At 34.6% G+C, this 24366-nt stretch overlaps 1 protein-coding gene across 2 annotated transcripts in view; it reads right to left on the bottom strand.

Moving 5' to 3' along the window:
• The window catches only part of UPF2 (UPF2 regulator of nonsense mediated mRNA decay), a 108323-nt gene that overhangs the window by 18725 nt on the left and 65232 nt on the right, over positions 1–24366 (bottom strand). For both annotated transcript variants that reach the window (XM_084875639.1, XM_084875640.1), the window contains exons 10-18: positions 23818–23931; positions 21573–21689; positions 17499–17684; positions 15478–15681; positions 14350–14625; positions 11891–12074; positions 5914–6053; positions 3478–3582; positions 3089–3187 (exon numbers count right to left, since the gene is read on the bottom strand). In XM_084875639.1, coding sequence (XP_084731765.1) covers positions 3089–3187; positions 3478–3582; positions 5914–6053; positions 11891–12074; positions 14350–14625; positions 15478–15681; positions 17499–17684; positions 21573–21689; positions 23818–23931 — 1425 coding nt within the window. The remainder of the gene's footprint in view (positions 1–3088; positions 3188–3477; positions 3583–5913; positions 6054–11890; positions 12075–14349; positions 14626–15477; positions 15682–17498; positions 17685–21572; positions 21690–23817; positions 23932–24366) is intronic.

Here is a 24366-nt window from a genome sequence, read left to right as displayed (position 1 = left end):
ACTGTGTCTTTTCAGTCATAATCATAGCACACATCTTCCCTCATAATTTTCGTATGCCATAACTGCCTGTTTATCTGTGAGTCTCCCCCCAAGACTGGTGGGTTTCATCACTGTATATGCTCTCACAATCACTCCATTTATGTTTCTCTTGATCTCCAGACATCTCTATGATTTATGTTTCTATGATCTCCAGACATTTCCATAGGCTTCTCAAACTTACCATGGCCAAGTGGAATGCCTGCTCACTCTGCCCTTGTTGACTGTCAGAGAGACTAGCAAGTGGCCCAAGCTAAAAAAATTGAGTATCATCCTTGACTCCTCATTCCCTACACCACTATCCAATCAAGCACCAAATAAATCTAGCTCAAATCCAGACTTCTCTCCAGGTGCCCACGCACTATCAAACAGATGACCATCATGTCACACACCACAACAGTCTCTCTGAGCAGTTTCCCTGCTTTTAGTTTGTCGAAGGCACCACTCCAAAGGTGTCCCATTCAATAATCTATTCTCATGCTGTGCTACTCTTCCACAGATTGACGATGTTCCATTAATACCGACCTTCTGGTTCTTTTCTGCTTCAGGAACTTCAACAAATCATTCTCCTATTTCCCCTACATGACTCCATTTTACCTGTCTTTTCTAAAAGTCATGATCTCAGCCCTAGCCGGTTTGGCTCGGTAAATAGAGCGTCAGCCTGTACTGAAGGGTCCCAGACTCGATCCCCAGTAGGGAGCATGCAGCAGGTAGCTGATCAATGATTCTCTCTCATCATTGATGCTTCTATCTCTCCCTCTCCCTCTCCCTTCCTCTCTGAAATCAATAGAAATTCATTTTTTTAAAAAGAAAATATTCTATAAATACCCAATAAAATTATTTTAAAAATTAGAAGTCATGATCTCAGAGATGCCTTCCCTGATTATCTTATCTAAAGAAGGCCCTTTCCCTTACTTTCTATGAAAACACTGTTCTTTTAATTCTTGAATATTTATCACAATTTGAAAGTATGTGTTTGTTTACTTGTTAAATATCTGCCTTCCCCATAAAACTACATTCTAAGAGTAGAAAGCAGGTCTGTTTTTTTGTTTGTTTGTTTTTTTACGTACTACTTTATAGTAAACCTGTTGCTCCACAGTTAAGCACGTAGTAGGTACTCAATAAATACTTGCTAGACAAATGAATAAGTGGCTTCTGACTAATGTAAGATAGTTTCTTTATAAAGAAAATTGTTTTATTATCTTATCACATGGAGTATCCTATATAATAAAGAAGTAATATGCAAATTAACCCTCACAAGATGGCTGTCTACGACCAGGCTTGCAAGAGCATTAGTGAGAGATGACCAAACAACTAAACAAGCAGACTGCATGGGGTGACCAGGCCAGCAGGGGGGTTAGTGAGGGGTGACCAAATGACTGAACAAGCAGGCTGCGTGGGGTGATCAGGCCAGTATGGGGGCTATGAGGGGCGACCAGGCCGGCGGGGGGGGGGGGGGGGGGTAGTTGGGGAAAACCAGGCCACGGGGGTGGGGGGGGGGGGGGTGAGGGGCAATTAGGGGTGACCAAGACAGCAGAGGGGGCAGTTGGCAATCAGGCCAGCATGGGGAGCAGTAAGAGGCAATCAGGCAAGTGGGGGCGGGGCAGTTAGGGGCAACCAGGCCAGAAGGGGGGGGGGGGGGCAGTTGAGGGAGACCAGGCTGGCGGGGGTGGGGGGGGTGGCTAGGGGCGATTGGCGATTAGGCTGGCGGGGGGGGGGGGGCGCGGGGCGGGGAGAAAGCAGTAGGAGCAACCAGGTAGGCAAGGAGAGTGCAGTTGGGGTGACCTGGCCCGCAGGAGTGGGGGGGCAGTTAGGGGCAACCAGGCAGGCAGGCAGGTGAGCGGTTGGGAGCCAGCAGGCCTGGATTGTGAGAGGGATGTCTGACTGCCGGTTTAGGCCTGATCCCTGGGATCGAGTCTAAACTGGCAGTTGGATATCCTCCAAGGGGTCCCAAACTGGAGAGGGTGCAGGCTAGGGTGAGGGGTATCCCCACACACACACCTGTGCACGAATTTCATGCACAAGGCCTCAGCAGACTATAATGATTATTTTATTTGATTTGTGCTCCTAAGTGATGTAAGATTTATTTACTAAATTAAGAGCTTTCTAGATACATGAACAAATTGGCCTACTATACCTTTAGTAGTAATTTGTACATTATCATAGCCTTCAGCCTTAGTAGAAGCAATGTAAGTAAAATCCATTATTTTTTCTCTAAAGGATTATTCCCCACAAGTATACAGACTCTGCTATTATTTTCCTAGTATCTTTAATCTCAATAATAATCCACCTCTTTTAACTCTGACCTTCTTTAGCTACCTCCCCATTTCTCTTCCCTTTCTAGTAAAAACTCCTTAAGAGTTAGCTACATCTATTAGCCATCATTTTCACCTCATCCCTTCTCATTTTCTATTAAACCCACCCCAAGTAGCTTTCATCCCACCATTCCAACAAAGGTACTTTTTTCAAGTCACCAAAGTGTTTAACAACAACTAGTATGTATAGGGCTCAAGTATACAATCTATGAGATTTCAACTCTATAGGAAAACATAATTACTCTAAAATTACTGGCTTGACAGAGCTTTTTCTAAAATCCAGTGCTTTAATGTCATGAATACATTAAATAATTAACAATTCTTTAAACATCAAATAACTAATATTCCTCTAAATATTTGTTATTCAAATTATACATCAAATTTAGGAATTTACAAAATTAAATTTCCCTAAATACTTATCTTCTGCAAAGTATGACTCCTAACCAAACTGCAAGTAAAGGGTCTTAGAGATGATTCAGAAAGAAAAGGTCAAAGTTGCTATAATGAAATTACTCTATTCCAGGTCTTGTATTTACTACATTTATTCCCACACTATCTTAAAGAAAGGTACAAATCAGGACATGAAATCCAAGCACTGGCAGCTGCAAATTATACAAATAAGGAGAATGCTACAGAGGCAAATATTTACATAGTAGAGACCTTCCTATTAACCAGAACTGAATGTGCTGCAATGTTTTGTATTGAGAGATATTGTGAACTAGAACAACATTTCATACCTGAAGATTTTCTAACATCATTTTATCCAGAGCTTGAATGAAGTCCTCATCTTCTATACAAGGTACATGCTTAAGTCCACCTCCTTTGATCATTACCTCCTTATTAAAACAAAACAAAAATAAGAAATCAGACCAGAAATTGTAACATTAATGATTTGTATAACAGAAACTTTGGTATTTGATAACTTAACTTGTTTCACATACTTAAGGAATGAGTAAGTAAAATATATAACATTATTAAATATTAAAAGAACTTATTAAAAAAAAGTATTTAGGAAAACAAACTGAAAATAAACACCGAAAGAAATAGTTTTCAATAATTATAATAAAACTGAAATACTATGAAAATGTTGCACAATTTCAAGAAGCAAATTTTCAGCCATACTTACAGTATTTTCTTCATCAGTTTCATTCTCCTTATTTGAATCTGTAAGATAATCTGTATTCTCTTCCTCATCTTCCTCTCCTTCCTCTTCATCATTATCAGAACCCTCCTGAAATTTAACATTAGATGATTAAAACATTTTAGAAAGGGTAATTACATTTTACATGCCTTAAAATGATTTTAAAACGTCTGTATAATTGTTTATTATTCACAAATGTAGGGCAAAGTCAGCGGGCAACAGTTACTACATACCAGCAGCTGAAATCCCATTTCACTATCTTTCACTAATCTAATAACACAAAGATCCTTTGTAGAATCTCTTCCATGAATTCCACAAAGAATGGGTTTCCTGAACCTTGTGTATTTTTCTCCCCCCTAACTAACTAAAGAGCCTGAATTTGTCATAATTGGTTTTTAATATCCATCCAATTCTGCAAAGCAATAATTCATTTTAACATCATTACCAATTGAAAGCAGTCACTCAATTTTATAAAGCACTACACTGTATAAAAGCATCTCAGTTTGGGAGGTGTTCTCACATACTACATTTTGTTTTTGTTTTACCCAATTCTAAAGAAGGAAGGATAAGCTTTACTGTCCCCATTTTTATACATGAAAAACCCAAGGTTCAGAAAAGTTTAAATAACACTTCTAAGTTATCATACTCTCCTAAATGCTTTAAGCACTCAAGGAACACACACACACATACACACACACACACACACACAAATACACCTTAATATTAACCTTAATAATTATAAACTTATATTTATAATTGTTTTAGTATATGAGAAAGTGCTAATTCCAAGGTTTAAATTTTATTTTCATTATTTTTTATTCTTATGTATCCTTCTTTTTATTTTTTAACTTTCTAATTTAAGTATACATAATAGAGACAGGATACTTAATGAACCCTTAGTTACGCATTTCACAACTGAACAACTATTAGCTCATAATCAGTTTCTAGTTTCTTCCATACCCCTAACATTCCCCAGTCTACCTCCAGATCATGAAGCAAATCTCAGACATTCTATTATTTTAGCTGAAACTTTTAAAACTTAAGCAGGTTTAGAAGTAAAAAGGAAAGAATTAAAACTATTAGCTTAATCTATATAAAAAAATGATATTTTGGTAGGTCCAAATAGAAGATCAATTTCATATGGTTTAGCCTAATAGAGTCATAAAAACAACAGGGCATGTTATCACAGTGCATGATGAATTTCAGATTTCTATACCATTATATCTGAGAGAAAAAAAGCTAAGTTCATTAATATGTAGTCAATAATTTTTTTTCCATAAAACCCACAGATTAAAAGTTCATATTCAAAAGTAAGATTAAGAAACACAGGAGAACAAACAACATTTTTCTTCAAATTGCTTACTAAATAAAAATCCTAACCATAATAATACATGTCCATAGACTATACAACACCAAGAATGAACCCTAATGTAAACTATAGACTTTGGGTGATAATGATGTGTCAATGTAGAATTTGTACATTGTAGGTTCATCAATGTGCGGATGTACCACTCTAGTGAAGACTGAAGGAGGAGATTGTGCATGTCTGGGATACTGCATGGAGTACACAGGAAGTCTCCTTACCTACCCCTCAATTTTGCTATAAATCTAAAACTACTCTAAAAAGTTAGTCTTAATAAAAACAGCCCTGCTGGTGTGGCTCAGTAGTTGAGTGTTGACCTATGAATTAGAAGATCATGGTTCGATTCTTGATCAGGCCACATGCCTGGGTTGTGGGCTTAATGCTCAGTGTGGCAGTTGTTCAATGATTCTCTCATCATTGATGTTTCTCTCTCTCTCTCTCTCCCCCCCCCTTCCTCTATGATTAAATAATAATAAAAAACAATCCTATGATCAGTATTTACTTCTTAAAAAACCTTAATGAATCCAGAGATTTTATTTCAGAGATACTATTAATTATATCCTATAGAATAAAGAGATAATATGCAAATTAACCCTCAAACGATGGTTGCCTACAACCGGGCCAACAGGGGGGTTAGTGAGGGACGACCAAACGACTGACCAGCAAACTAAGTGGGGCGACCAGGCTGGCGGGGGGATGGGGCAGTTTGAGAGGGGGCGCAGTTAGGAGCAACCAGGCCAGCAGGGAGGAAGCAGAGGGAGGTAGTGAGAGGTGATCAGGCCGGCAAGGGCGGGGGGAGGAAGAGGGAAGCAAGCAGTTAGGGGCAACCAGGCAGGCAAGCAGAAGAGCATTTGTGAGCCAGTGGTCCTGGATTGGAGAGGGTGAAGGCTGGGCTGAGGGGAAACCCCCCTCCACCGTGCATGAATTTCATGCACCAGGCCTCTAGTTTACTATCATACAACTGAGGGGTAGATTTTATTTTATAAAGGAAATTTTGCTCATATAGTCAAAATACTCTAGTACAAATGTACCTATTTGCTATAAATTAAAGTCATCACCTCTTCTTCTGGTTCATTTACTTCACTTTCATTTCCAGATTGTTCTTCTGTTTCAGCTCCTCCTTCTTCTTCTTCTTCATCCTCTTCAAGATTTTCTCCTTCTGTCATAGAATCTTTTGAATCTTTGTCATTTACTAGGCCTTGCAGTGAGAGGAAAGTAGAAAAATACATTTTAAAAAGATAAAGGCAAGTTTTCAATACCACTTCATTTAAAAGTATGTATTAAGAAAATTCAATAGCCATTTTTTCCAAAACAACAGTAAAATAGAAACAGAATTTAAAACTATTTTGATAAACATTTAAAAAATTAAACAGAACTTCCTTTCAGTTGATATATTTCTTAGTCACTAACAAAAAAGAAAAACACACACATATTTTCCCCTACTCTAGAGTTTCAAACTGTTTATCTTAGCCTCAAAAAGTAGCAGCACATAAGATGCCACCTCAGCCATATAAAATGTACCTCGATTCCACTTATTTTTTCAGTTCCACATTTTAATAAGTATTTCAAGGATCTCTAAAAACTCAGATATAAAATTGTCACTTTAATGGAGAAATCACATTTGAATATATATTTGAATGCCTGCAAATTAAGACTAAGGAAAGGCAAAACAATATGGTGACACACCTAACAGCTGTGTCACCACAGAACTTAATTTTTTTGTTCAGTAACAGCATTCTCCTCCTGAGGGAACTCCCTGGCTTGAATTTGCTTCTACCTCCCCATGTTCATCCACATTCACTATCTACTCAATTCCTCTTATCTTCTGAATACCAAACTACCTCTCTACTTCCAAGAGGCATATAATACAGCTTCATCGGATCTCTTTCCCATGTTTTTTCCCACGCCTTCTGCTATAGTGAGGTCAGATTCTTGTCATTAAAAAGCACATTACCTTGCAATCTTGCTCATCAATACTCTTCTCAAAATAAAATCCAAATACTTTCCCCCCTACTTGCTTTTACAGCACTTGGAGAGTTTATCAGAACACTTTACATTTAAGAATATATGTATGTGTAATATTTTTTTTTAATTTCAGAAGTGTTACATTAGATTAGAAGGCCCTTAAAAACAAAGAACTTCTTATATATGTATATTCAAAACTTATCAGAGGCCATATATTGATACTACACAGTAGGTGTTTAGTAAATAGTTGTTTACTCACAGAATCTTAGCCAATTAGTACAGAAAGAATGATATGATTTAACCCTTCCATTTTGTGAGGAATACGGAAGCCCAGAGAGTTTTAATAACCCAACCAATAAAAGTAAAAAAAATCGCCAAAACCGGTTTGGGTCAGTGGTAGAGTGTTGTTCTGCGGACTAAAAGGTCCCGGGTTCCATTCCGGTCAAGGGCATGTACCTTGGTTGTGGGCATATCCCCAGTAGGGGGTGTGCAAGAGGCAGCTGATCGATGACTCTCTCTCATCGATGTTTGTAACTCTCTCTATCCCTCTCCCTTCCTCTCTGTAAAAAATCAATAAAATATATATATATATAAAAAAAAAGTAAAAAAAAAATCACTCCAATGTCCAAAGTCTAAGCAATTAATTAAACACTGACAATGTCCGGCCATTGTGGCTCAGTAGTTGAGCATGGACCTATGAACCACAAAGTCATTGTTCAATACTCCGTCAGGGCACATGCTCAATTGCTGGGTCAATCCCCAGTAGGGGCTGTGCAGGAGACAGCCAATCAATGATTCTCTCTCATCATTGATATTTCTCTCTCTCACTCCCTCTCCCTTCCTTTCTGAAATCAATTTAAAAAATATTAAAAAAAACAAAAAACAGAAAAATATGGAAGTACAGTGTGATTAAAGTAGATACATTCAAGTTTGGAAATTTTAAAAAAATTTTGAGAAGATGGATGAAGCTCAATAAGATCTACTTTACATGGAAAATAATACTGAGATTTAAATTCCATTTAACTTAAATATTTTCCACCTACTACTTATTAGTTTTCATAGAAAGAAATAGACTTTACATGTAAATTTTATTTGTTTTTAGGGACAAGAAGAAGCAAAATATTGGAAAAGTTATCAGGGACAAAAGTTATCAGGGACAAAAGTTATCAGGGCTGTATAAATCTAAGCATCCTCAATAAAAATATCACAGTGGTGATAAACTCATATACCATCACATGCTTGTTATGTCCATTTAAAATGTGTCATGGGAAGAACTATATTGTATAGTAAGTCTTTGTTTTGATATGGACACTTCTAATTTGTAAGGAAAATACATACTATTTAATAACATTTTTATTCTCATTGCAATTTAGTTTCAAAAACAATTTATAAGTATTATATTCTGCATTTGCTAAACTATATAACGATCCAGTTGCTGAACCATAAGTCACATGCAGATTAAAATGTATGTGTAAAAAACAGAGATAACAAAATGCAAACTCTAGACAGTAAAATATTTAAATGTGTGTCAGAATTAAGTGTACTTGGAGATAGAAAACAAATACTGTCCTCTTAAATTTGAGCTGCTTGGTGCCTCCATTTTCATGCTCATAGCAGAGATGGTAATAAACTACAGTACTACCTTTTAGATTGTATTTTAATTTACATTTCTCTGTTTACTAAACATGCTGAGCATTTCCCCCATATACTTAACATGTCAGAAAGAGCAGAGTTGACTTGATTGCATAATCTAGTGTTTTGATTTGGGCTTTACTTAAACTCTTATGTCAAAAATCAGAAGCATTACCTTCCTATCATTCTGACAATCAGGCAGTACTCAATAAAAACACCAACTCTTCCCTGCTCTCCCTTATTTGATTATGTCCTGCTCATTTTTCTTTTGTAGTATTTTATTTTATTACCAATTTATCTGTGTTCTTTATGTAAGTGCTAACAACCTAGCAAGAAAATCAATTTTTTATTATATACTAGTGGCCTGGTGCATGGATTTGTGCACATTGAAAGGAAGCAGGGCCACACTCCTTCCTCTGTTTCCAGGGTGTCTCATCTGAGAACTGTAGCTGCCAAGTCACTGCAGCTCGGCAGCTCCTTTGTTGAGCATCTGTCCCCTGTTGATCAGTGTGTCATATGTACCAGCTGGTTGGGTGGTTGGACACTTAGCCTTTTATATATAGATAGATGTTTTAAAAACCTAAATCTATACGTATACTTTCTTCTATCATTTTAAATTTGATAAAATTAGCCTTGAAAATATTTGATAATCCGATCTATTTTTAACTTTGAAAAAATAAATATTTAACTCTTTAATCCACCTAGAGTTTGGCGATATAAGATGTGGTTCTCTATCAATTTTCCTCCCAAATGCTCACCTATTGCCCTTCACCTATCTTTAACATTCCTGGCTCACCATAAATTATTGTTCTGTATTTAACTGGAAAAATTCTGGGCCTTTTATCTATCCTACTTATTTTATTTCTAATTTATGAAATACACTCTTTAAATTTATAATATAATTTATTCTTATGGCTTCTTTCCTTTTTTTACTTTTATTTTCCTCTTTTTTGTTTCATTTATTATAATACTAGTGAGAACTTCCAAATCAGAATTAAACAATATTGCTTATTACCATCTTAATTTTGTTCTTAAATTTAAAGAGAATGTTCTTGCCAATAATTCTGTCTATACTAAGAAATCAAATTGCACAAGAAAATTACTCAAGCGTATTATTTATAGTGGTGCAAAATTTGAAATAATCTAAGTGTCAACAGGAATTAAACAAATTATGGTACACTTATACGAAGAAATATAGTCAGTTTTTAAAAAATATAATAAAGATTTAGAGAAATACTTTTTGTAAGGGAGAAATTTCATAATGTATTATGTGAAAGGAAATTCACTTATAAAACTGTATAATCATGAGGAAAAAATTTAAAGAATAAAAGAAAATATATCAAAATGTTAATACATAATTATCCTTAAGAATGGAATATCAGTGATTTTTGACTTTTTGGTATTTTTCAAAATTTCTGCCATGAACATATAGTACCTTTAATAATATTAAAATTTATTTAAAACTAACATTAAGCATAATTATAAGAGAAATTTTAGTGTTTGTCCATTAACTATTATGCTATAATAGAATTTTGTTGCTATAAAACTGAGATAATGAATTTGCTAAGTGCTTGAACAAAAAAAACAAAACTAGCAAAGACTCTTGATACTGTATTATCTTCTGGATTTAATCAACAGGAAATAGATTTAATGTAGATTTATCCATGCAGCTTTTCTTCCTGATACTTAGACTGTTTAAAACAGAATTAAATTGGGACAACTCCATAGCATAATTTCCAGTTACAACTATCTTCAGAGTTTCACTTGCAAATGTTGATCTATTTTTCCCGTTCCATATATAAAAAGACTCCTCAGGATAGTCTGAAGTTTTTTAATTTAAACTTCAGTCAATAAAAGATAAAACAAATTGCTCTCTTTACTGCTACCAAACTAGCGTCAAACTAGCATTCCCCCATGCCCACTATACAGAGCATCATTCATAAAGGTCTTTGAGAAACAAGACTAAGACTCAATTATTTCAAAGCATAAAACGTAAATGAAATAAATAAATAGATAAATAAGCACTTTGCTTAAAATGATAATTTTATACAACTAGAAGTCTAAAAAGGAAAAGAAAGTAGATAATTTGGAACAAAGTATAAAAAGATGCACATGTGTCTTTATGGGTTGAGTAGTAAGAAAAGTTAATAGTTGCATAATCAGAAGCACCTTTAAAATTAATGCTCAAATAGATAATAGCAATCATATTCTCCAAAAGAGGATTTATCTATGGAAAAAGAAACCCTTCTAATATGCTGGATGTAATATAAAAAAAAATAGTTTTAGAGGGGGAAAAGTACCAAATGCTTTCACTATGAAAAGTAGTTCTTCAGATATGCAATGTAGTAAATTTATACAATTAATATAATTGGTGAAGATAAGATCTCTTAATGACAGACTTACAGGTCCCATGTGCTAGCAGGAAATAAAATACTAGCTTAACAGCCTCAAAATGTATGTCACTTTAAAATGACTAAAATGAAACCTAACAACTGTCTGCAAATAAATCAGAGTAGTAAGGTTACATATTCCAGTTATTTCCACAAAGTTAGTTAGCTCTTACAGTCCCTCGTGAGAGTTATTCAAGAGCTAACTCCTACTCAGCCAGTGTGGGTCAGTAGTTAAGCATCGACCCCTGAATCCAGAGGTCGTCAGTTCTATTCCTGGTCAGAGCACATGCCCACTTGGGGGCATGCAGGAGGCAGCCAACTGAGTTTCTCATTGATATTTCTATCCCTCTCCCATCCTCTCTCTTTAAAATCAATAAGCAATATACAATATATATATGTATGTATGTATATGTATGTGTGTGTATATATGTATATATACACACACACACACATACATATAAATATATATATATATATATTTTTTTTTTTTAAAGAGCTACCTCTTCTTCCACAACAATCTCAAAAGGACACAGAGAAAGTAAATAGACCAATTCTCCTGTAGCACATTTCTCACATTTTCTCTAGTCCTTAGAAATAGACAACTCTCCCAGTGAATAAGGTCTGAAATTCTGTAGTGTAGGGTAGTTCCAAACTTCTAACAGGTATTCCCCTTCTATAGTTTCTAGCCTACAATGTCTTAAGAAATAACACGTGTTACAATTACGTACTATATTGCAAGAGGTGCTCTAATTAAAAGTAGATTTTATATTAGCAACCAAAAATTCTAAAATTAAGAGAGGCCAACAGGATTGTATTTATTCATCACTATCATTGGCTTCAATTCTTACATAAGTATTTACCTCAAATTTGGTATTACTTAATGAAATTAAAAAAAACATGTCACCCATATGTCTTACCTAATATTATGTAACACTCAATATAAAAATGGAAAGTATACAAAGGTAAACTCTGGTAGTATTATAAAGCAAATTCTAAAAACAATCTGCCAAATATCACCTTCATTGTCTCTCTGTAATTAATTGCTTACCTAGTTTTATTAAGAATTCTCGTTCCAAGTCTTGTACCTGCCTGATGGATTCTTCCAGAGAATTACAAAGTTTGATCTTTGGTCTTAGCAGTTCTAGTGTATCACTGATCATGTAATCTATGTCAATAGGAAATGGATGATCTTTTGTCCAAACCTCCAAACTTTTCTTCCACCAAACATAACGCTGATGACAAACAAAAGATAAATTTAGCTATAAAATATTAATAACAAAAATATTTTAAATAATAACCTGTAACATTACATCACCTAACTATAACAACTAAGTTAACAAGACACCTACCATTTTCATTAATGGCCGACAGCAATGATTCTAATTCCAATTATTTCCCTCCATCTACAGTTTCTAAGCCATTTGGTGCCTTGAATCTAAATATTGTTTTATTATAATTGTCATAATCTTTTTAAAGACAAGGAAAAATTGTGAATAAAATACCAAATGAACTTTCAGATAATGAAACAAGTCAGAAACCCCACTCCCAAACTGGGTTTAAATGTTAAAGTTTACAAAAATAACCAGATTCAAAAATATAGTTTTAATAAATGTTCATCATTTTCCCTATAATACCTGCTTTGATTTTTAAAATGTCAATTAAAGTATCTAAATATATGGGTGTTTTAAATATAAAAATTAATCAACAATCATTTACTGAACACCTACTGTGTATATGGCACTGTTGGGATATTTTCCCTCTTCTCTTACCCTGGGTCCCTCATTCTGTTTCATACTTTACATATGTATAAAAAGGTAATCCTCTGGGTCAGTGGTCAGCAAACTCATTAGTCAACAGAGCCAAATATCAACAGTACAACAATTGAAATTTCTTTTTTGAGAGCCAAGTTTTTTAAACTTAAATTTCTTCTAATGCCACTTCTTCAGAAAAGACTCGCCCAGGCCATGGTATTTGTGGAAGAGCCACATTCATGGGGCCAAAGAGTCGCATGTGGCTTGCGAGATGCAGTTTACCAACCACAGTTCTGGGTGCTTCACTCTTCTTCCCCAGTTTGTTCTAGGTCCTTGCTACTCAAAATTGTAGGCTTCAATGAAGTCTGTTAGAAATGCATAATCTCAAGTCCCACCCCAGACCAATTTAATAATAATATGCATTTTAATGCTATTCCCAGGTAATGTGTATGCACATTAAAGTTTAGAAGCACTGCTATCGGTGATCCTTTCTACCTGGCCTTCCAATACATAACTATTCACTCTATAGTCTAGGCAAAACACACTGACCTCATCCCCAGGCCTCACTTCTTACTCCATCCCCTCAGGTTTAATCCTGGCGCATATTTCTGCTGCCTGTTAATCAATGTGGAAAATGCCTTTCTCTTTGTCTCTTGGATATTTTGGGATAGCTCTTTTCTCTCCACCTGGGATGTCAGATTAAATGCAAATAAGGATTCTCTTCTGAAAGAGATTCTACTTTGGATGCTGACAATTACAGCTAACACTTTGCAGCAAAACTGGATTTCAATATAGGCAGTCTCCAACCTAAGACAGTCCTTAGAGACAAAGAGAATCTGATTCTCAAATGTGCAATCCCCTTCCTCACGGGAGGATAAAGTTAATGAACTGCTCTTCTCCAAGAACATTTATCTCTCCTCCCCACTTAACACCAGCCATTATGTGGATGTATTTTTTATACCTCCAGTTTTAGTTTTAAATGTATTTTCATCATCAAAGGATGAATGAAAACAATACTAGAAATAGTGATCATATAAACTTTAATGGTACTATGGATACCTTCTTTTAATAACATCTGGACAATTCAACAGAGAATTGTTCACCCTACTCAGTATTTTATGGGAAACAGTGACTGGATTCCAAACAACCAATCTACAAAGTTAACTTTTGGAACACCTATTTTAAAGGAATAGTAGAAACATCTCTGTTTTTGTACCTGAATTCAATTTATACTATACTTGCTCTAAATCGTAAGCTTACATAATTAACTAAAATTAAGATATGAAAAGCACAACTCAAGAGATTCTTCCTGTGTTAAAACATTTTTCCCAGAATGAGTTTTTTCTTTAAAAAAAGTTAATCATTTAAAAATAAAAATTTTAAATGTAAAATCAAAACACACCTGTGTTTTGATTTCACATCTAAAAATAAATCACAAGTTTTTAAATTCATAAGTTATTGTACCAAATATAATTCATAAATTACCATTCCAATTTTATAAAGTATAACAAAATAATTTTCAAAATTAAGTCAATCATATAAAAGTTACAATGCAATTAGAATGTTTATATGATAAAATTCATCAACTTTTTAAAATCTCTAAAGCAACCCTGCAGAAAGAATAAATCAAATTTATTCTAATTATGGACCTATCTCATATGTGATATGTGAATGCTATAATGTTTCTGCTTGAATATTTTTGTAACACAATCAATGTATTAAATGGTGCCAAACTGCATTATTTCAGCTTATATACCTGAAAATATACAAGGAAGCAATCAAGTTTTCGTTTACTGGAACCTCTGTCAAAGTACTGGCCACAAGTATCCAAAATAGTGCACACTAGTCTAATTCTGAAAAGGTGCTCAGGAGGGTCCAGTGAACTTGGAGAGCCATCAGGATTAACACCAAATGAAGTAAAAGAATAAAGAGTTCTAAAAATAACAGCTGATTCCACCATGCGGTAATTATAAAGTTCCCCTAAGAACTTGGCACTGCTGATACGTCTCTGATTAAATTTAGGTTGATTAACCTAAAAAAAAAAAAAAAGAAAAACAAGATTTGCATTAAAGAACAGTAATGTGGTTGAAAAGAGGTAAAATTCCCTTTGTCACTTGACAGTATCAATTACTTAAGAAACACTGAACAGAGAAAAATTAATGGGATCTTTGCTTCTTTTCTAATAAAGTGGTCACTTGTGAGTATCCTTTTTCTCTCTTTAGGAAATGGGTATCTACAAAACATAAAGAAAAAAAAGTTGCCCTGTTTGGTGTAGTTCAGTTGATCCCATGCACAAAAGGGTGGCAGGTTTGATTCCTGTTTGGGGCACATGTGGAAGGCAGCCAATCGATGTTATTCAAATAATTTTTTTAAAAGTTTAATAAAAAAATATGTTAACTATTAAACTTATTATTAAGCTATCATTAAGCGAATTGATTTGATAGTCTATTAAACAATTAATATGTAATTCTCCCTTATCAGCCCCATATATCTTATTTTCTCTATAATCCTGAATTAACAATAAGCTTACAAAAAAAGGGATCTGCTTACAGGAAATTTTACCTAATGATTAAAATTCTTCTAATTAATAAATTTATTTTCCCAATAGTAACCCAGAAATAATAAAAATGTACTATATTCTTCCAAAATAAGCTTAACTAGACTTGAGAAAAAGAGGCAAAATAAACCCCAGGATTTGCCTGAGAGAAGCATATAAATCTAGTACAGCAGGGTTTAAGAAACCAGTAATTCTGAAGAGATAACAGTAAGAGATAACATATAGATAAAAGAAGGTCTTCAAATTATTTTTCAATAATAGAATTTAAAAGTTATTTAAATTCTTCCCAAACTCCAACTTGACAACTTTAAAGAAAGTCTGTGTTACCTCCATTCCTAATCGAATATCTTCTAAAACTCCATCCACAACATGGATTCCAACATCCTCTTGGTAGAGCACTAGTCCTGCTAAGAGGTTTGCCACACAATGAATACTATTATATTTCACATTCCAGATGTTTATCATACAACAAATAACATAATCTTTCACTTCTTGGTCCTGCCAGGGCAACTTTCGCATCTGTCTCAAAACCTAAACAAAGAGAATTTTCTTTAAATTACTAGACAAGTATATAATGCAATATATCCAATAGTATAGATATGGTATTATGATTATTCAGATTAAGAACTTTTGAAATGGGAATACTTCAGAAATCCTCTATCAGCTTTTTCACATTAGAGATTAAACATGAGATTTTTCTAATTATTAACAAAAGGTATTCACATTTTTCCTCCATCTTTCTATAATGTCCCCATATTTCCCGAGTTTCTATGTCTTCAATCAAGTTAACATTATACACTCATACACTAAGATCACAGAAAGAAATTCCCAAGGGTCATCAAAAATAATGTTTCTTTTGTGCTTCATTTAATCTAAATAATCTTAGACACTTCTTGTATAAATCAAAAATTTCCAATAAATAAATAAATAAACCCAAACAAATTGGTTAAAAGATCACTTAAAATGGAGACATAGCATCAAGATTGACATTACAGTGTCTGATTCCTCAGTAAAAGGGGGGATAATAAAACCACTTACTAGTTTGTTGTAAGGATTAGACAAGTTAAAACATGTGATGTAAGAAAGTGTCCTCCACATTGTAAATATCCATAAAAATCAGGTATTACAATTTCAAAGACCCTGTCAATAAGATAATTAGCAGAGCTCTACCTATCATCAAGTTCTATCCATTTTGATTCTGAAAGAATCTAGATGTTATTGGCAGATTGCAAAGTATTTCTTTCATTTCTATATCCACAATCCATCTTTTAAACACTAAATATTTTCTCATATCAGCTTCACTGGCTATTTTAATGTCATCTCAACTTCATAAGCATTCTATATTTTTCAACTTCTAGTCAATTCTAAACAGCTATCAAAAACCTTTTGTTTCAAACAACTATTTTTCTAACTCTGAAAGTTGATTTCAATTTTGAAAGCTGCACTATCATTCCTATTACCTCTTATCCCACCCATGTATTATTTCATGCCTTTTATCCTCCTCTGATATGTTCTCTATCCAGAAGTTAATTTCCATTACTTTATCTCCTAAAAAGAAAAAAGTTCTACACTGTATTGTCTCAACTTGCAGAATAAACCAAGGAAAGTTTTGCTCAACATATCTTACTTAAAAGTGAATATGTAACTACATATCTAGCAAGGTAACTACGATAATTCAATTGACAGATCAGTGGTTCTTAAACTTTTCTGGAAAGTGACTCCTGCTGAGAATCTAAAGAAAGCCACAGACCTTATCTCCAGAAAAATACAGAAAGCCCCAGGATTCAAAACTATGAAATTCCAGAGGGCCATGGGCTTCCTAACACCCATTCAAGGTTAAGATCCCCTGCTCTCAAGAAAAATATGTAAAGGCAAATCCATTACAGAATATGAATATATACACACAACAAAATTAAATTTAGAAGAATGGCCATTTTAATTGGAGTAAGAAGGTGTTATCATAATAGAAAAATAAAACATTGTCCCATATATTATGTATCATCATATGAATTATTTCTTAGAATGATTTGGATAGTCAATCATAATGGAACTTGGGATCTAAATCCAACTTTCCTAAGCTTCACTTTTTAGACTTGAAAAGCTCTGCTTTAATTTCTCCATTTACAAAATGTGAATAATGCAAAGTACTTGCATTTCTTATCTATAATTTATGAGGCACTGAAGCAATTTATAAATAAACTAATCTAGGAAAACTGAAATTTATGTCCCTGACCTAAAATTTCAGGCACTGCTTATACTATTACCATTAGGATGAAAAAGAATTTAGTTGATTATATAACTACCACAAATCTCAAATCTCATTATTCCATGATTCCATTAAGATTTACCTTCTCAGTGGTGACCTTGGAGAGATCTTTGTACAAAAGTTTCCGGATATATTCCTGGAGAGGAGGACGTTTCTTTTTTACTGTTTTTTCGGCTGGAGGTGGGTTGCAGTAGTAATATGCATTCTCTACCATTGTGACATATCTTGCATCAAGATGCATTGCTTGTTTCTTTCTCATCATTTGTTCCTAAAATAAAAAGTCTATACTAGTCAAAATATTTCCATTCTAAGGTTTCTTTATTCCTAACAAAGCTACTATTCTCAGTAATAAGATTTTAGGATAAAGGTCTAGAAAAAGAAAAAGAAAAAAACAATCAGTTGGTATTTCTAAGAGTTTGCAAGCAGACTAATTATTATACCACTGATCAATTGTTTATAACCAATTAGCTAATAACTGCTTGGTTTTAGGTCTTTCCTCAGAGAACTTCTGCTACAAATGTAATTTATAACTCTGCCAAACTACATGAACTCTAAGTATGACAAGTTTCATATATATGAGTGACTGAAATTAAGAACCAAAAATATGAATAAAGGGGTACTGGCTGTCGTCCCACATCAACTGAGAAAAAAAATTATTCTCAGAGCTTGTGCCATTCAATACTGTACCAGATAAATCTGACATGTCTCTATAGACAAGAAAACTAAAAGCCCCCAAGGTCTTATAAACACAGATCTAGTCAATCATCATCGACTTTAGGCTTTTTGAACTTGACATTTTGGTCTGGATAATTCTTTGTTGTGGGGCGATGGGGGTTGTCCTATGCATTGTAGGATGTTTTGTGCAACCTTGACCTCTATCTACTATATGCCTGTTGAGAACCACTGACTAATTGAAGATCTTAATAGCACCAATTCCTTTTTTTTTTTTTTAAATATATTTTATTGATTTTGTACAGAGAGGAAGGGAGAGAGATAGAGACTTAGAAACACCGATGAGAGAGAGTTATCAATCAGCTGCCTCTTGCACACCCCCTACCGGGGATATGCCAACCAAGGTACATGCCCTTGACCGGAATCGAACCCAGGTCCCTTCAGTCCCCAAGCCGACGCTCTATCCATTGAGCCAAACCGGTTTTGGCAATAGCACCAATTCTTAAAATAGCATCATACTAAGCACTAAGATTACTGAATTTGTTCAGTCATTCAACAAACATTTTACTTAGCACTTATTATGTGCTAAGCACTATTCCAGGTGCTGGAACTTACCAGTGCATAAGACAGACATGATTCCTACCTTTGTGAAGCCTAACAGTCTGGCGTAAAAAGACAGAATGAATAATTCAACAAGAAAACTAACAATCTTTTAAATAATAATTATAATCAGTGGTATGAAGGAAAATAATACAGCATTAAGATGGAAAGTTATGAGGAAACTACTTCATACTTTAGGTAGACGGCCTCTCTAAGAAAGTGAGATCTAAGTTATGACCTGAAAGACAACAAAAGGTTGAGAAGAGCCATGGAGAGAGCATTCACAACAGAAGCAATAGCAAGATCAGAGGCTCTGAGGCAAGAGAGTTATATATTGTATGTTACTGGAACTAAAAGAAGGCCATTGAGGTACCCACAAGAAATTGCATGAAATTAGATATGAGAGGTAGAGAGGGGCAAGTAATTACAGATTCTGCTGACATGGTAAGAACTCTGGGTTTTAAGTATGTAGAGGGAAAGGGCTGGTAAAGGACTCAGGGCTCTTTTTAAATCTAGTTTGTTGCTTGCCACTCCAGTTTTATCTGCAGCTGCTTGACTAGATGTGTCTTTCTTCTCTGCCTTAAAGACTCAGATTAGTCTCTAAAACACCACTTTTCCAGGAAACTTATCCTGACATAGACTAGATTAAGTGCCTCTTCTATCTATGCCCTGCATAGCTTTTACACCATATATTCCAACTGCCTATTTACTCCTCTGTCTGACTTAGTAGACTCCAGGAGAGCATGGACTAACTTTTCATTTTTATACCCTACTAGAGGCCCGGTGTAGGAAATTCATGCACGGGGGTGGGGTTGACACTCAGCCCAGCCTGAACCCTCTCCAATCTGGGACCCCTTGAGGGATGTCCGATTGCCTGTTTAGGCCCGAATCTGGTGGGATCAGGCCTAAACAGGCAGTTGGACATCCCTCTCACAATCCAGGCCTGCTGGCTCCCTCCCTGCCTAATTGCCCCTAACCGCTTCCACCTACCAGCCTGATCACTCCTAACCACTCCTTTGCTAGCCTGATTGATGCCTAACTGCTCCCCTGCCGGCCCAATTGCCCCTAACTGCCCTCCCCTGCAGGCCTGGTCCCCCCCACCCCAAATGCCCTCCCTTGCAGGCCTGGTTCCTCCCAACTGTCCTCCCCTGCTGACCTGATCATCCACAACTGCCCTCCCCTGCCAGCCATCTTGTGGTGGCCATCTTTGACCACATGGGGGCAGCCATCCTGTGTGTTGGAGTGATGGCCAATTTGCATATTACCTCTTTATGATATAGGAAGATATATAGGATCGGTCTTACATAAGAGTTTATACTCAGTAAATGCCATGAAGCTGTTAGGGAAGATATTTCTTGATTTATCAGTCTACCTAAAGTACTTCCTCCATGAGCCCATAATGTTCTCTGCATAGCTCAATTAAAGCACTTACAACATTGTATTCAAATTAGCACTAGATATGGACCACTTTGGCAATTGCATTCTTTGTACCATTTCTCCTAACCTAGCCTGACACATAGGTCCCACAAAAATGTTAAATGATAAATAAGGTTCCTATCCAGAAAGCAAGAGACTCACTAATAAAGGCTAGCTTCTTTTGCTGTAAGAGGGGAAAAGGTCCACTGAACCAAGAAAACCAGTCAGACAGGAAGGACTCTGATTTTTAATAACGTGATGTTCATCCATACTACCACAATTAGTAAACATTTTCCCCAGCAAAAAGTAAATATTGAGGATTCAATGTTATAAATAAAAAGTAGATAATAAAAACTAAGCTTTCCTAGCATCTCTATTACATTTTTATTTAATTAAATATATTGGGTAACATTAGTTAATAACATCATGTTTCGATTAATACATTTTTTATTTGCAGTGTCTCATTTAACCTATCAGTATGAGCCAAAGAGGAGAAAGAATTTTCTCCTTGTTATAATTAAATTTGAACTTGGAATAACTATTATATGATTAATATGATATAAACTTAATGAGAATTTGGAAATCAATTCTATTTGATGGCCTTCACATTAATATTTTTGTTTAGGATAAATAAATTCTCATCTTTCTTCATTTTTAAATATTATTGGCAGAGAATTCAGGCTTACAACTGGATTCTAAAAAAATAAGATACCTAGAGAAAATAACACAATCAAGACTTTTTAACAGCAACAGTGATGTAATGACAGTGTATGCCCAGAGCTCTCTTGAACACTAATACCAACCCTGCAAAAAGCTATCAGCAAACTGCATGAATATTACCAATAAGCATAATAACTTAATTGATTAATAAACTTGATGGTCATTAGGCATTCTAATTAACTTACGAAATAACCTCTCCTACAAGGTAATTTTTTAGATTTTTATGTTTTTTTAATTTTAAAATTTAATTATATATGTTTAGCTTATAATTTATGTGCTTACGGCACGCCAATCTAAGGTAATAGTATTAAGGTAATAGTATTAAGAGTACCAGCTCATTTGTATCACTGTCAAAAGTTATTTTTGATTAGAACTTGTATGCATATGTGTATAACCCATGAACACAGATAATAGTGTGGTGAAGGCCTGAGGCAGGGATGGGCAAGAAGGGGTTGATGGGGGGAAAAAGGGATGTCTACATTTGTAATAATTTCAACAATAAAGATTTTTTTTAAGTTATCTTTAATTAAGCTTAATCCCCGTTCACAATATTGTTAACTCACTAAGAGCCAAGTGAGAAAAATACCAACGGCTGACCAGGAATGGCAGCTCATATGTATAGGATGTTCTAGTTAAGGTAGAAAAGTTTGTTCTATGACAAAGCAAGATAACAGGCAATGGTCAATATTTTTAACCCCTGAAGTAAATCAACAACCTCAAGTTCTTGCTAGAATTCTCAAACCCTTACCAAAAGTACACTGGTCCTCAAGTGAGATTCTGGAGATCTGAAAAGAAATCTTCCACATGTTTCCAATAGGGTACATGCCATTTCAATATGGTGATGGGAAAAGTCTGATAGAAGCATCTGTAATAATAATAATGATGAAAAACCACAAAGACAATACTTCAATCCTATTAGAGAAAAAAAATATATTTCTAATGTGTGTAACAATTTTTAAAAAGTCAGTATAAAAAACAAAAGCTAGTCTTTTGGTTTAACAGTCCTCATCGATGGACATCTTTTGTGGTTTGCCATAAAAATCTTTTCTAAAAACTTCAATATATTTAATGTTTTTTTGTTCTAGATAGATATATGGAAATTAGTATCAAATCCTTTTCTAAATGTACTATTAAATGCCACATATTTAAACATATCACATACATAGCTTACATATTCTAAATTATTTTGTTTTGGTTTAAATAACATTTATTTTTAAAATTCTGACTACAAAAGACTTATAGTATAAAATTTATAAACACAACACATTACCACAACATTTTAATAGTATTTATTCTCCAAACCTATTTCTATGCCTATTTTCTAAACCAAAATAGATTCAGACATATCACATCATTTGATATATTGTTTTGTTTTGTTTGTTTTGACTAACATGAATATTTTTCCATGTAAATTCTGAATCTCTTGGGTATAGTGCCAAATACATCAAGACTGTTAATTGTGCTGTTCAATTCTGTATATATAGTACTTACAGATGTTTGTCTGCTTGTTCTTTCATCTATTAAAGTGTTTTCAAGTCTCTCACTATGATTGTGAATTTTTTTATTTCTATTTTATTTCTCTAGGCCCGATGCATGAAATTCGTGCACGATAGGCCATGACAGGACTTCCTTCCCCTGGCTGCCAACATCGGCTTCCCTCTGGCACCTGAGACCCTGGCTTCCTTCAGCCCCAGCTTTGTCCAGAAGGACATCTGGTCTAACTAGCATATTACCCTTATATTATTATAGATTTCTTTTGTCAACTGTTTGTATATTTTGAAGCTACATTACTGATTCAGGAAGTAACACTTTCGTATTAAAATGACCTCTACATTGCTATCAACTAACCTTCTTTATTCGTTTTTTAAAAAATATGTTTTTATTGATTTTAGGGCAGAAGAAAAGGGGGGGAGGAGTAATAGAGAAACATTGATGTAATTGGCTGCCTCTTGCTGGACCCTACTGGGGATCAAGCCCTCATCTGAGCATGTGCCATGATAGGGAATCAAACTAGCGACCTTTTGGTACATGGGACAACACTCAGCTGAGCCACACAGGCCAGGGCCAACGAATCTTTATTTCTAATTCAGCTTCATCCCTTAATGTCTACTTTGTCTGACAATAATGAAACCAGGTGTCTTTTAAAAAGTGCTTCCACGGTATATTTTCCCCATCTTTTTACTTTAGCCTTTTTGATTTTTATAAAGGGGTGGGCAAAATAAGTTTATAGTTATACAAATCAATAATAAATTAATAAATAAATAATACAAAGATAAACTGTATTTATCATATTCAAACTATAAATCTACTTTTGCCCAACCTTGTATTTAAGAGTATGTTTCGTCCTGACTGGTTTGGCTCAGTGAATGGAGAGTCGGCCTGCAAGAGTCCTGGGTTTGATTCAGGTCAAGGACATGTACCTTGGTTGCGGGCACATACCCGGTAGGGAGTGTGCAGGAGGTGGCTGATCGATGTTTCTCTCTCATCGGTGTTTCTGATTATCCCTCTCCATTCCTTTCTATAAAAAAATTAGTAAAATATATATTTTTTAAAAAAAGAGTATGTCTCTTATAGGTAGCATATAGTGGTGGTCGTATTTTTAATTTTTTTTTAACCAAATATCTTTTTAAAAAATATTTTTTTTTATTGATTTCAGACAGGAAGAGAGATGGAGAGATAGTTAATGATGAGAGAGAATCATTGATCAGCTTCCGCCTGAATACCCCACACTGGGAATCGAGCCTGCAACCAGGACGTGTGCCCTGATCAGGAATCAAACAGTGATCTCCTGGTTCTTAGGTCAACCACTGAGACAAGTCGGTCGGGCCATTATTTGTTTTCTATTTTGCATACCTGTGTAATGTCCTTTTTATCCCCTTTTTGCCTTCCTTTGGATAAATCAAATATTTCTTAATTATTTCACTTTTTCTAACATCTATAACAAAAACTTTAAATTTGTCTATTAAAAATAACTCAAGTAATTCAGCACTAACCTTTAAACAATGCAGTGTATCATTTTTTGTGAACATCTTAAATTTAGTTAGTTCTCCAATAAAACGAACAGTTTTATTCTTTGTTTCAATATTGATCTGGTCCTTTTTTCGTACCTACAAATTAAAAGAGATACTGGTTAGATAATTAACACTTAGAAATCTCCGATAAGAACTTTTATTTTATTGAGACTGAACTCACTCTAAATACTTTAAATAAATTTGGCATAATTTCCTGCTATATTCAAATTGTTTTACATTAAGGCAAAATAAGATCTGTATAACACGAGTGCCAGAATGTGCTTTGCAAAAACAGTTCCATGGTCAAATAATGCATTTTATAAGGCTAAAGGATCACAAAATAAGAAATCTGTTTAACTTAATTTAATTGTTTCTCAAATTTATTTGGCAACATAAATCCCCCTTTTGAAATGTTAACAATGACTAGTTAAGATTCCATTATATTAATATCATAAGGAACACACTTTAGGAGATGCTGCTTTATAAATAAAGAACATCAAAAGCTCATTTAAGCAAAAATATTATTAAGGC

This window comes from Pipistrellus hanaki (genome assembly GCF_964339955.1).
Source record: "Pipistrellus hanaki genome assembly, chromosome: 1".
NCBI lineage: Eukaryota > Metazoa > Chordata > Mammalia > Chiroptera > Vespertilionidae > Pipistrellus > Pipistrellus hanaki.
This window is presented reverse-complemented; position numbering and strand designations above follow the sequence as displayed.